Below are 13,617 nucleotides of genomic sequence, written 5' to 3'. Positions count from 1 at the left end.
CCATGCTGCTAAACTCAAAGCTCGGGGAGAAGGTCTGGGTTCTGGCCCCCCTCTCCCAGAAGCTGCCTTGGTCCCTGTGCAGAGCTGAGAGAGGCATGCTGGGGGACAGGGACACTCCCTCTGTAGCTAAGCCCCACCTTACCCAGAACCTGCCTTCTATGTGCCGAATTGGACGGGCTTCCCAGGTTCTTGAAAAGTACTCAGGGATTCCCTACTTAGAAACCTAAATACCTACACACACACACCCTTTTAAAAAGCATTTTATTATGGAAAATAGCAAATATACACAGAAGTTCTGAGTATTGTATAATAAGCCCCTATTTATCCATCATATGGCTTTACCGGTTACCTTCTACCAAACTTGTTGCATCTATTCCCCACGGTTGTGTTCTGTTCCGTATTTGTGTTTTGCTGGAATTGTGTTAAGGAAATCCCCTACTTCAGTGTGTGTCTGACACATCAGGACTTTTTGTTTTCAAAACACAGTGACACTGTCATCACACTGAACAAATTAACAGCAGTTCAGCTTCGAATGTGCCCATCCAGTTGGGAGGCACCGATGTCTGCTGGGTCCCTTTCGTGACGTGAGCATTGACTGACCAGCACACTCAGGTGCTGTCAACCTCATCCACTGGCCTCATTTATGGCTCCATAGCCATGACCAGTGATGACCAGGGGGATGCTTTTAGCTTTGTAATGATCTGTTTCCATCAGTTGCAGTCATGCTTTTTGCTGCCCTACTTGTCTCATCTCTGGCCTGAGAGTAGGCCCAGGTTGGGTCTTGTGTCCTTTGACGCACCCTCTGGTCTCCCGTGCCTTCTTGCTTCCAGCCACCATGATGGCCCAGGCTCCTCCACTGCATTTCCTATCTTAGATCCAGCCTAGCCGTTGGTCCAGGGTGCCACCCTCCTTGGTGTGGAAATGGTGTTTAGACACCCCAATCTGGGCACCAGGGGGTGCTTGTTGCTCCTGGGTTTTCTTTACCTCTGGGGCTTTGGATTACACAGAGCTACGAAATGGACATTTTTTTACCAAAAAAAAAAAAAAAAGTTATGAGTTTATATAGATATCTCCCAATGAAAATGTAAGATTATAAGGTTTTACTTCTCTGCGCAGCATGTGGGATCTTAGTCCCCCGACCAGGGATTGAACCCACACCCCCTGCATTGGAAGTGCAGAGTCTTAACCACTGGACCGCTGGGGAAGTCCCTCTCTGATCTTACTCTTATTTCTTTTTCCACCTATGCTGAAAATCTTATACCACTAGCATAATTACTTTTCCTCCTATAACATACATATATTTTCAAAATAGAAAATATTATAATCATATAAATTATCAAGTATACAAATTTAAATAACAAGTGATAAATTATATAAAGTAACCTTTGATAAAACAATACGACCATCAAAGATCATTTAAGATTCTGTTGCACTCGCTTTCTCCTTAGGATAACTGCTGCTATGAACATACAGTCACGCCTCCAAGTCACTTGAACTAACTGTTTTCTCTGTGGCTAGAACACCTACTGATACAGTTAGGTTCCCTACAACTTAAAATGGACATTTCTCTGCCTGAAAACAAATTTTAAATGTTCCTTTTGAGCACCTTGTAAACAGTAAGAACTGTAGACCCTGATAATTATTGTGCTATGAACCTCTCAGACATCGCTCCCTGAGCAAAGGTATCAGTGGGGAAGTTAAGAGAGGTAAAGACACATGTCCAGATCCCACAGCTATCGAGTGGCAGTGTCAGGGTTGGACCTGTGTCTGTCTGGTTTACAATGTCTGCAAATGTTAACACAGGTGCATTTGCCCTTACAGAATGTGCTCCAGCCCAGAAAAACATTTTTTAAAAGTATTTGTGCCATTAAATCAATTTCGTTAGTTTTCTACTTTGTCAGTTATACCAATTCAGAACTTTTGATACTTCCAACCTAGACTCTTTGGAAGGTCATAGATGCTCCAAGCATACAGTGATAACCATGGAGTCTTTCTGAAGGAAAATATGCTTACCCACAAATATGTGGATCAAGTTTCAGGGGCATCCAGGCTCCCATGGCCTGTCCTTAAACTTCCTAACAGGTCCAGGGACCAGGATTCAAAACTCCCAGTTCAGACACTTGGATTAAGTTTTCTCCACCAAATTACCATAATGCGGCTGATACGTAACAACCACACTGCTCCAAGTTTTGTCTGATTTTCCCAGTTTTTTGTGAGAACCAAGGAGTCAGAAGATTGCCTGAGAGAGGAAAAAGCTACAGTCGAGGCCGTGCACAGCAAATCCCACACAATCCACAGCAGGGGGACCGAGGTGGCCCAGGCATGCAGGCCAGCCCCTCTTCCAGGTTAGAGTCCCAGGGCTCTTGGGAGATCTGTCAAAGAAAAACCAGACTACACTCCAATAAAAATTATTAAACACACACACACACACACACACACACACACACACACACACAGCTGGACAGTTGTTAAAGCAGCAAAAAGACTTTTTTTTTTTTTTTTTTTTTGGCCGCGCCGCATGGCTTGTGGGATCTTAGTTCCCCAACCAGGGATGGAACCCAGGCCCCCCACAGTGGAAGCGCAGAGTCTTAACTACTGGACCGCCAGGTAATTCCCCAAAACAGATTTTATTCAGGATTATTGCAATAGGGAAAGAGAGACTTCCATATAGAGCTGAGCTCAAGTCCAAATACAGCCTGGGCAAGTGGGGTTTCCTAGCCAAACAAGGGTGAGAGAGAGTCTGTGGATGGAAACTTACTAAGAGGAGACACCAGGGGAGAGGGGGCTTCCGGAGAGACTGACCTAACAGGATTCTTGCTGAAGACAGACCAGGGTGGTCAGCGATCAGTGGCGCGGGGGATGGCAGAGGATGGGGACCCCAATCAGAGATCACGGCGGGGCAGATATGGAGGGTGGGGCATTCCAGTTAAAGCAATTTAGCCGGATTCTTGCTAAAACTGGACAGTGCAGAGTTGAAGAAAAGGTCAGGGAGCCTGAGTAGAGTTTGGTCAAGGAGAGGATCTTTGTCAGACCTCAGGCAGTGGCCAAAGCTTTCTTGGCTGAGATGAATGCCCCTAAAGTTGGTCTCTAACACAGGGTCAACCAATGAACACATTGGACAGACCCAGCCAGGAAGCCGGGGCGGAGTTTTTTTACTGGACAGACAGTGTTAGACTCTCCCAGGCACTTCAGGGCATGCTTGTCCTGGGTCTACCGATCACCTACTCTGTGCAGGACCATGTGAGGCCCTCACTAGTAGATGAAGAGGCAGCCACCCCCTATTAGTGAACCGCAGGCCCCCTTCCCTCTCCTGCCCGCTTCCTTTCCTCCTCGGCTACTATAAATAACACTGCACTGAACATCCTGGAATGGTCCCCTCCCCCCTATTTAGAATTACCTCCTTTAGAACAGATTCTTAGAACTGGAGGAGCTGGGCAAAGGTGTCAGTCAACAAGTGCATTTCCTTGTCACTGGCAGCATCCCTCAAAACCTTTGTGCCCCGGCCCCACACTCGCCAGCCCAGCCTGCACGGCCTCTTCCCAGCATCCTGACTCCTTCCCACCTACAGCCGCCCACCCCTCCCCACCTTTCTCCAGCCTCTCTCCATTCACTCTGCGTCACAAAAAATCTGGGCACAGGAAATGGTAGGCGGACAGGCAGACAGATGGACAGCTGTGTATCTGTAGGTTCCCTGTGGCCAGAAAGCCCGGCCCTTCCTTTTCCCCGGGAAGCCCTCAAGGCTGGGCTGGATCTCTTGTCCTGCCCTCCCAGGACTGTGCTGCTGACAGCGAGAAGCCCCCATACTCCAAGGGCGGGACCACCTCATGATGCTCAGCTCCCCACCCCACCTCGAACCGCACAGCCAGCCGCTGCCCAGTAGCCCGTGGCCCTCTCTGTCCCAGAAGTCACGCGCCCAGTTGCCTATCAGCGCCCACTGCTGAGCTGCAGGCACGGCATGGGGACGAAACAGGCCCGTTTCCCCAGGAGCAAAAGCAAGCCCTTGTCGAGGCGCCAGAATGCAGTGCGCTTTGCACCCAGCCAAGCCCCAGCCCTCCCCACGTCCCCTGCACCCGTGCCATCTGCCTCTGTTCCCAGGTAGGCAGTAACCTGCACAGGTGCACTGTGGGGACCAGGTCACACGGCAGCAGCCGACCCTGGGAAAGATGAACTGTCCCAACGTGTGTGTGTAGGTTTGTGTGTATACGTGTGTTTGCACGTGACCTTGGCCCAGCCCGAGCCCTCCTGGAAACAGCAGGTGTCTCCTGACCCCAGGTACACCACCTGGAGTTTGGCCAGCCTGGAGGAAAGGGTAACGGTAGGAGGCGGGGGAAAGGGTCCCTCCTCAGACAGCTCTGGGCTGGCTCCAGGCCCATAAATACTGCAGGCCCAGAGGGAGGGCCACACAGAGGCAGCCACACACCATGGGGCGCTGGGAGCCGGTGGTCTTGGGCCTCGCCTGCTGCCTGGCTGTAGCGAGTGCGGCGAAGGTAAGTGAGGGCGCAGCAGAGGGGTCGGGCCAGGGGAGGGGTCCCTCTCTCCTCCGCTGAGCCAGACCTGGACACTGGGGACAGGGCCCAGCAGAGGGAAGACAGGCAGACAGAGTCACTGGCAGAAAGAGCCAGACTGAGAAAGAGAACCCGACAACAGACGTATCCGCCTTTCCCGGGCACTTACTCTGCATTTTGTGTTTTGCCCTTCGCAGGATGACTCAGGCTGCCAGATAAAATACTGGGTGCCCGATTCAACTTGAACTTCACATAAACCACGAGTAATTTATTTTTGGTATATGTTCCACCCAATATTTAGGACATACACTAAAAAAAAAAAAAATCATTATTTATCTGAAATTCAAGTGTAACTGAGCAACCTGAACTTTTATTTGCTGAGTCGGCCACCTGACCCACAACACCCCTCTGGCTCCTTCCCCTCTCTAGAGATGTCAACGTTGCCCCTCTTTTCTGGAAGGGGAGACAGGGGCCCAGAGCAGACAAGGGGTTTGTCCAACTTCACACAGCCACAGTGGCTGAGCAGGAACCTGGAACCGGGGCTAGTCCGACCCTGGAGTCTGGCTCGAAGTGTAACCTCCATCTCCTGGCCCCCCACCCACCTGCTTGCTACAGCTCCCCTCCCCAGTGAGAGTCAGGAGGCCCAGCCAACCCTCCTGGGGCAGCCATAACGCCTGAGCTCCCTCACTGCCCTCCTGCAGCGTGAGGGACATAGGGCAGGGAAACACTTCCAGGGTGGAGAGAACAGCCCCACGCAGAGCGGCCCATGCCGGTCCCTCCACCCCTCATGCTGATTTCTCAGGCCCTGCTCTTCCCACCCTCTGCTGTCCCGAGGTTCAAACCCCTGCTGCCTGGTTCTGGGCACCTTCTGCCCCCGAGAGAAGGTCACTCTTCTTCAGGGGGAGCTCTTTTCTGGGTGCTGAGGGGGCCCTGGTTCCCTCCGTGTTGCTCCAGAGCCAGCAACGCCCCTCCCCACCGGCCTTGATAGCCAGGGTCCCCATGCCCTGCCCCGCCCCGGGGCCCTCAGGCTGATCTCAATCACACAGACACTTCTGAGCTGCTACCCGCCCGGCCTGACCTGACCGGTGCTCTCTCCCAGCAGCCAGGGAGGCTGATCGGGAAAAATGCCTGGAGGCCGGGGGTGTGGAGGCTCCTCGGGGACTGGACGGGGAGAGAGAGAGACAGGGGCCAGCCTGGGCTTGCCGCCTGGGCCCAACCCACAGGCGCCCGGCAGGTGTTGCTTCCAGACCCTTCCTCTCCAGTTCCAGCCCGCCTGATCCCCACCCCGGCAAGGCAGGGGGCCCCTCTCAGCATAGACTTCAGAGGGCAGCTGGGATCCCGCCAGGCCTGGGATGTGGGGCTGCCCTGCCCTTGCCCACCTGGAATCGAGCGCAGGTGAGAGCCAGGAAGCATGGACCTGTGCTCACCCTGGACCATGGGGTGAAGCACTGAGAGGGGAGAAGGGCCTGGCTCTGAGTTCAGACAGCAGTTTCCCAGCAGCGACTTCAAACAGGAAAGCCTCAGTGTTCCCTCCAGGAACAATGGGTAGATGAGCACTAGCCCCCCGGATGCTGGTGAGGATTGGACACATTGGTCTACAGGGGGCCAGCTCTGCGCAAGGGCTGGATATGCAGCAGCGGTTCCGGCGCCCTTGGGGTGCTGGGTTCTTTCCCGGCTTGGAGCACAGGGGCTGTGAGGACTTGAGGGGACACCGTCAGGGGAGATGAGCGGAGGAGAAAGACGGGCCCACCGCTCAGGGAGCGCACGGCTGGGCGTGAAACATTCAGTGTCCATGGTGCACCTACCACTGCTGGCAGCTGGACAAGCAAACGGGCCACGAGGGAGATACTGTCGTCACCCATCTTACAGGAGGGGAAACTGAGGCTCAAGGGCATAGGCGGCCACAGCGAGAATCCAAACCTCCACCCCACCTGTCCCGGCCTTCTTGGAAGGCTTTCCTGAGGACACACTGCTTGAACCAGCCTCCTCTGAGATCCAGGGAGCAGGACACCCAGGGGGCGAGTGGGGAGTGAGCCCCCTCCTCAAGCAATGGGGGCAGGTGGCAGGGGCCTCGGCCTCAGGTGCAGATGGGCCCCTCCTTGAAGCTGTCTCTGGGGAGCCTCTGGGCACCCGGGGCCTGCGGGTGGGCTCCCTGCCCCCAGGGGCTGACCAGCCCAGGCCCCCCTGATCTCCCACCTCCCATCCCAGCTGGGCGCCGTGTACACGGAGGGCGGCTTCGTGGAAGGCGTCAACAAGAAGCTGGGCCTCTTTGGCAACTATGTCGACATCTTCAAGGGCATCCCCTATGCCGCTGCCCCCAAGCCCCTGGAGAACCCTCAGCAACACCCCGGCTGGCAAGGTGGGAGTGGGTGAGGGTGGGGCAGGCCCTGTGGCTGGGGGGCCCATCCTCATCCCAACCCCTCCGGCCGTTCCCAGGAATTCTGAAGGCCAAGAACTTCAAGAATCGATGCCTGCAGGCCACCATCACCCAGGACAGCACCTACGGGAAAGAGGACTGCCTCTACCTCAACATCTGGGTCCCCCAGGGCAGGAAGGAAGGTCTGCTCCCCCCACACACCCTCCAGCTCCCCTCGCCCTGCAGGAAGCCCCCAAGTAGCCAGAGGCCGGGTCCCTGCCCCTGGGTTGTGTGGGGGCTTCAGAGCTGAACTTCCCTGACATCAGCACAGAGCGGGGAGGGGGCTCATCTGGGGTCCCCGGGCCTGCTCCCCCCGCCTCAGTCTCCAGAAACCTGCCCGTCATGATCTGGATCTACGGAGGTGGCTTCCTCATGGGGGCCGGCCACGGGCCCAACTTTCTCAGCAACTACCTGTACGACGGGGAGGAGATCGCCACTCAGGGAAACGTCATCGTGGTCAGTTTCAACTACCGCGTCGGCCCGCTGGGCTTCCTCAGCACCGGGGACTCCAACCTGCCAGGTCTGCTGGGCACTTGGGGCACTGGGTGTGGGAGTAAGCATGCCCGGCCCCTAAGCTCTGAGCCCAGCGGGGACACCCCTCAGCAACCCTTGTCCTGAAACAACTCCTGACATCCCCCCAGAAAGGCCCAGAATCCTGCCTGCAGAGTGAGGGAGCTGGAGCTGGACCGTAAGACACAGCTGTAGCAAAAGAGAAGAGGTTGCCAGCCAGACCCAGAGAGAGCCGGGGGGAGGGGCAGGGAGCCAAGTGAAAGAGACAGGGGCTGGGACACTGAGGCAGTGACTCGGGACACGGAAGCCCCAGGACAGACGAGAGGGACTGTGGCCCAGCGGGAGACAGCTGAGCGGCCCTGGCCCTCCTGCGCCCCTTCCCTAGCCTGGGACCCGCTCCCATAGCTCCCAGCCCACCAGCCTCCTGGGGACGCTGCAGGACGTACCATCCTGGGGCTCCAGAGGGTCTCCGCACAGTCGGGGACATTCTCATCCCACCCACACGACAGCGCACCTTGTGTGGGCCGGGCCCCTAGCACCCCGGTCTGGGCTGAGGGTCCCCGATGAAGGCCCCTGCCCTGTCCCCAGGTAACTACGGCCTTCGGGATCAGCACATGGCCATCGCTTGGGTGAAGAGGAACATTGCAGCCTTTGGGGGAGACCCTGACAACATCACCATCTTTGGGGAATCAGCCGGGGGTGCCAGCGTCTCTCTGCAGGTCTGGGGACCCCTAAGGGGGGGCCTGCCCCCCAGGGTGTGGGAGGGGGTGATGCGGATAGGGAGTAGGGGGGCTGGAGCTGATGTGTGGGGTGTCCTTGGCCGAGCCCTGGAGACGGGGGGTGGGGGGGGCGAGGCTGGTGACAGAACCTCTGTGTATTGCAGACCCTCTCTCCCTACAACAAGGGCCTCATCAAGCGAGCCATCAGCCAGAGTGGTGTGGCCCTGTGCCCCTGGGCCATCCAGAAGAACCCCCTCTTCTGGGCCAAAAGGGTAAAAGGAGGAGCTGTGGGGGGGAGGAGCCTTCCTCCTTTCCACTCTGTCCTGGACCCCGTGTTCTCTGCCCTGAGCACTGCCTCTCCCCAACCCCCAGATCGCAGAGAAGGTGGGCTGCCCCTTGAACGATACTGGCCGGATGGCCAGGTGTCTGAAGGTCACCGACCCCCGTGCCCTGACATTGGCCTATAAGATGCCCCTGGCAGGCATGGAGTGTGAGTAGGGGCTGCTGGGCGGGAGACACAGGGGCTCCACATTGGGCTCCAGGTCTGATCCTGGCTCTGTCGCCAGCTCGCTGGCATCCCCAGGCAGCTTGCTGCCACCACTGCCCTTGCAGGCCTCAGTGGCCTCGGCCATAAGGGGAGGAGGGGCCGTTCTTTCCTCTTGTCTTCGGTGGGTCACGACCCCTTTGAGAAGCTGATGAATGTTTGGTCCCCGTCCCCCAACAATGCACACATATGCAGTCATCTGTACACAATTTTTGGCAGACTCATGGACCCCAGACCAAGAGCCTCTGTACTAGACGAACATTCATTCTTTCTTCCACTCATTCATTCAACAACATTTCCTGAACACCCCCTGTAGCATTTGGCCCTTCCAGCTCTGCTACTCTGTACCCCAGGAAGGTCAGGGGGACCCCAGCAGCAAAATCCTATGAGTGTCAGTCTCATCAGCCCAGTAGGTGAGAATTCTCTCTTGCTCCTTCTTCTAAGGCAAAGCATAATGGGACCCCATCATTTGTATTTTACCTAATGTGAATTAAACCATAAGTGCTAGGCAAAATGAAACCAAAGCAAACAACATGGCCCCAAACGCAAACCAACTTCATGTCTGAGGGTTCCGCATCTGGGGAGTCAACCAACTGAATATGGAAAACATTAAAAAAAAAAATTCCAGGAAGTTCCCAAAAGCAAAACTTGAGTTTGCCTCTCCCTGGCAACTATTTACATAGCGTTTGCATGGCATTTACAACTATTTACATAGCATTTACATTGTATTAGGTATTATAAGTAATCTAGAAATGATTTAAAGTACACGGGTGAATGTGGGTAGGTTATATGCAAACGCTGCACCATTTTATATAAGAGACTTGAGCACCTGGATTTTGGTGTCCTGGTAGCAATACCCGTGGATTTGCAGGAATGCGACTCTATTTCCTTTTGAGCTGAACTGGAGGGAAAACGGGCCAGGCCTAATGAAGGCAGGGCAACCCTCTGCCCTGAGCCAGCCATATGGTCCTTTCCAGGCCAGTTCAGGGGTTCTCGCACCATTTCCGGCTAACAGACTGGAACCCAGCGCGGAGAGGGGGCACTCTTTCTCCATCGGTCCCCTCAATGATTTCGAGGCCTTCCTCCTCCCTGATTTAGGCCCAGCAAGAAAAGAGGGACAGGAAAGGGACATCAGCTGCAGCGAGAGGACAGTCTTGGCCCCTGGACCAGTGGTTCTCAACCTGGGCGATTTTGTGCCCAGGGAGCACGTGGCAGAGTCTGGAGACACTTTTGGTGGTTGCAGCTGGGGAGAAGGTGTTACTGGTGTCCAGTGGGTCAAGGCCAGGGAGGCCGCTAAACACCCTGCACTGTGCAGGACAGCCCCTACGACAGAATGATCGGGCCCGAATGTAGGTAGCGCTGAAGCCGAGGAGCCCTAGTCTCCATCAAAGGTGGCAGATCTCCACCGTGGCCTCAGGATGGAGTCAGCTCCTGGCCCGGAGGTTGAGGGGCGGGGCAGGTGGGTACCGGAAGGTGTGAAAACTTGCTGCTCTCCCCACCCCGCACCCCAGACCCCATGCTGTTCTACCTGGGCTTCCTCCCTGTCATCGACGGAGACTTCCTCCCCAGTGACCCCATCAACCTGTACGCCAATGCTGCGGACATCGACTACATAGCAGGCACCAACAACATGGACGGCCACATCTTTGCCAGCTTTGAGATGCCAGCCATCAACAAGAACAAAGAGGCCATCACAGGGTAAGTGGGGGGGTGGCACAGGGACAGTGCCCCAGGGCAGCTGGGGGAGGCATCGACCGAATGAGGAAGTCCGCACCGTGGCAGTGATGGGGGGGTTGCCCGTGGCCTTCTGCGGCATAGGGGTGCAGATACCCTCCTGTGGGTATGGGGTGGAGGATCCAGTGTCAGCTTGGACTCTGCAGGGAGGACTTCTACAAGATGGTCAGTGGGTTCACCATCACCAAGGGACCCAGAGGTGCCAACGCCACCTTTGAAGTCTACACCAAGTCCTGGGCCCAAGACTCGTCCCAGGAGAACAAGAAGAAGACCGTGGTGCACTTTGAGACCGACGTCCTCTTCCTGATGCCCACGGAGATCGCCGTGGCCCAGCACAAGACCAAGGCCAAGTGAGGAGGGGGGCGCGGGGCTGGCCCACCTGGGATCACGCACTTTCCCAGCGAGACCTGGCAGGTGGGTGGCTCCCAGGTGTCCGAGAGGCCTGGGAAAGGCATGCTCAGTCCCCGCCTGTGCCTGCACCATCTGCCAGGCCTGACGGGGCTTGAGAGGGCCCCTCTTCCCCTCCCAGCCTTGAGGGCTTTACAAAACCCTCCTGTGACCCTCTGCCCAGTGCAGCCCTGCACGCTCTCCCGCACCCCGTAGCTCTTCCCATCGGAAAGTCCTTGAGTCTGCCTTCCATCCCTCATGCTGTGTAGAAGGAAGGAAACACTGGGTGATGTTCTCTGCTGTGGGTTTTGAATTTGCCAACTTTCAAAATAAGCATGTGGCCACATTAAAAACCTCCATATAATAATAGCCAGTGAAAATAAAAAATAAGTTAGGAATGCTTAAAAAGTAGAAAGATAAAATTACACCTAGAAGTCTGGGATGAAAGCTTTGCAATAAATTTAGCTCTGAGGTTCCTGTCAGTCAAAGCAAAAAGGAAAACATCTGAGGGCATATACTACCTTGTCCAATCAAATCAAGAATACAAATTCACTTGCAGAGAAAAACAATCTGTTTTCTTTTTTTTGGCTGTGCCATGCAGCATGCAGGATCTTAGTTCCCTGACCAGGGATTGAACCCGTGCTCCCTGCAGTGGAAGCGTGCAGTCTTAACCACTGGACCGCCAGGGAAGTCACAAAAACAATCTTTCTTGATACTGAATTATGAAAGGAAGATGCCTCCCTACGTTTGGTGGAGGCGAAGTATAAATACAATTGAAATTGTAGAACCCATGCAGTCATAAATTTGGCCACAGCTTTCCTTCCCCCAGGTGTAATGACCCAGATCCTTCCTGAGTCTTTTTTTAAAAAATACTTTATATTTATTTATCTATATATCTATTTATTTATTTTGTCCATACCACGTGGCTTGCGGGATCTTAGTTCCCCGACCAGGGATTGAACCCGAGACCTCGGCACAGAAAGCGCCGAGTCCTAACCACTGCGCAACCAGGGAAGTCCCCTTCTGAGTCTTGTGGGAATTCCCCAGACCCTTCCCTGCTCTCCCCATGGCCTTCCCCTGGGGCCCCATCTCCAGGGTGGGCGGCCCCAGGTGAGCACCCTGCCAACATGGGTGGTCTCCACTGCCCTCCTCAGGAGCGCCAAGACCTACTCCTACCTATTCTCCTACCCGTCTCGGATGCCCATCTACCCCCGCTGGGTGGGGGCTGACCATGCAGATGAACTCCAGTATGTCTTCGGGACGCCCTTTGCCATCCAGCTGGGCTACCGACCCCAAGACAGGGCTGTCTCCAAGGCCATGATCGCCTACTGGACCAACTTTGCCAGAACTGGGTAAGGCAGCGGTGAGAGTGGCCTCCTGCCACCTTGCCCTGCAGGGCTGGGGTCCAGTTCCTGTTCCCTCACTTACACTTAACCTCCCTGAGCCTCGGTACCCCCGTCTGTGTAAGGCTCAGAGCTCCTGGCTGGGCCTCAGGATGCGCACGTGCCCAGCCAGTGCCCAGGAGACAGGGAAGTGCTTACGGGGCAGAGGGTGGAGGACTGCCCAGGAGAGCCGGGGCAGAGCCGGGCCAGGGACCTGGGTCTCCAGCCTGCCGTGAGCCCCTGGGCCCCAGCCAGCTACCCAGCCTTTTTTCTCACTCTGCAGGGACCCTAACATGGGCCACTCGCCTGTGCCCACGCACTGGGATCCCTACACCCTGGAAAGTGGCAACTACCTCGAAATCAACAAGAAGATGGATGGCAGCTCCATGAAGCAGCACCTGAGGACCAATTACGTGCAGTACTGGACCGTGTCCTACCAGGCACTGCCCACGGTGCTCGGCGAGGGGGCCACCCCCGTGCCCACCGCGGGAGACTCTGAGGCCACCCCCGCGCCCACCGCGGGGGACTCCGAGGCCACCCCCGCGCCCCCCGCGGGCGACTCCGAGGCCACCCCCGCGCCCCCCGCGGGCGACTCCGAGGCCATCCCCGCGCCCACCGCGGGCGACTCCGAGGCCACCCCCGCGCCCCCCGCGGGAGACTCTGAGGCCACCCCCGCGCCCACCGCGGGGGACTCCGAGGCCACCCCCGCGCCCACCGCGGGAGACTCCGAGGCCACCCCCGCGCCCACCGCGGGAGACTCCGAGGCCACCCCCGCGCCCCCCGCGGGCGACTCTGAGGCCACACCCGCGCCCCCCGCGGGCGACTCTGAGGTGGCTCAGATGCCCATAGTCATTGGCTTCTAATGTCCTTGGCCTCCAGAGGCCCCAGGGTGGGACCCCAGGGCCCACCTTCCCTCCCGAGCTCTTCCTGAATAAAGCCTCATCCCTCTCTGTCTGGCATCTCTTTTTGCTCCCAAGACCCACAGCTGGAGGAAGGGGGGCCCTCAGCTCTCGTGACAGCACCAGGCACCCAGCCCAAGGGGTTCACCCTTATCTGTCAGCCCTCAAGCTCCAGGAAGCTGACAGGACCATCCTCATTCTGGAGAGGAGGAAACAGGTTCAAAGAAGTGAAGCGTCAGGGCCAGGACTGGGATTCCGGCGTGGGTCCCCTCCACACAAGGCTGGGCTCTGCAGGCGGTGGCCTCCTCTGGACCGGTAGAGCCCAGTCACGGCCAGGTCCTCTGGGGTGCGGGGAGGGACCTCTGTGTTCTAACTACGGTCTGGGGAGAGAAACGAATTCTGCCTCCAGCTGGATGCGAGTCAGTGAGAGGGTAAAAGCATTGCACTGGGAGGATCAGAAGCAAAGGGTGCAAGAGAGCTGGGTGTTGGGCAGTGCCCGATGTCCCTGGCAGAGCCGGCGG

At 56.5% G+C, this 13,617-nt stretch overlaps 1 protein-coding gene across 2 annotated transcripts; it reads left to right on the top strand.

The window, feature by feature from the left end:
- Window positions 1-4,406: 4,406 nt before the first annotated feature.
- Window positions 4,407-13,060, top strand: CEL (carboxyl ester lipase; the record flags this gene model as incomplete). 2 transcript variants are annotated; one of them, XM_081237608.1, is made up of 12 exons in its annotated part: window positions 4,407-4,487; window positions 6,714-6,864; window positions 6,942-7,064; window positions 7,244-7,441; window positions 8,020-8,150; window positions 8,315-8,422; window positions 8,523-8,640; window positions 10,206-10,392; window positions 10,575-10,778; window positions 11,970-12,167; window positions 12,481-12,697; window positions 12,962-13,060. In XM_081237608.1, the coding sequence occupies 12 exons, from the start codon at window positions 4,422-4,424 to the stop codon at window positions 13,058-13,060; spliced, it is 1,800 nt and encodes a 599-aa protein (XP_081093734.1). The 2 variants fall into 2 exon arrangements, with proteins under 2 accessions (XP_081093734.1, XP_081093733.1); XM_081237607.1 differs by having other exon boundaries at window positions 4,422-4,487; window positions 12,481-13,060.
- Window positions 13,061-13,617: the final 557 nt, after the last annotated feature.

This window comes from Mesoplodon bidens, assembly GCF_964165515.1.
Source record: "Mesoplodon bidens genome assembly, chromosome: 6".
NCBI lineage: Eukaryota > Metazoa > Chordata > Mammalia > Artiodactyla > Ziphiidae > Mesoplodon > Mesoplodon bidens.
The sequence above is the reverse complement of the archived record's forward strand: the minus strand, read 5'-3'. Positions and strand labels throughout refer to the sequence as shown.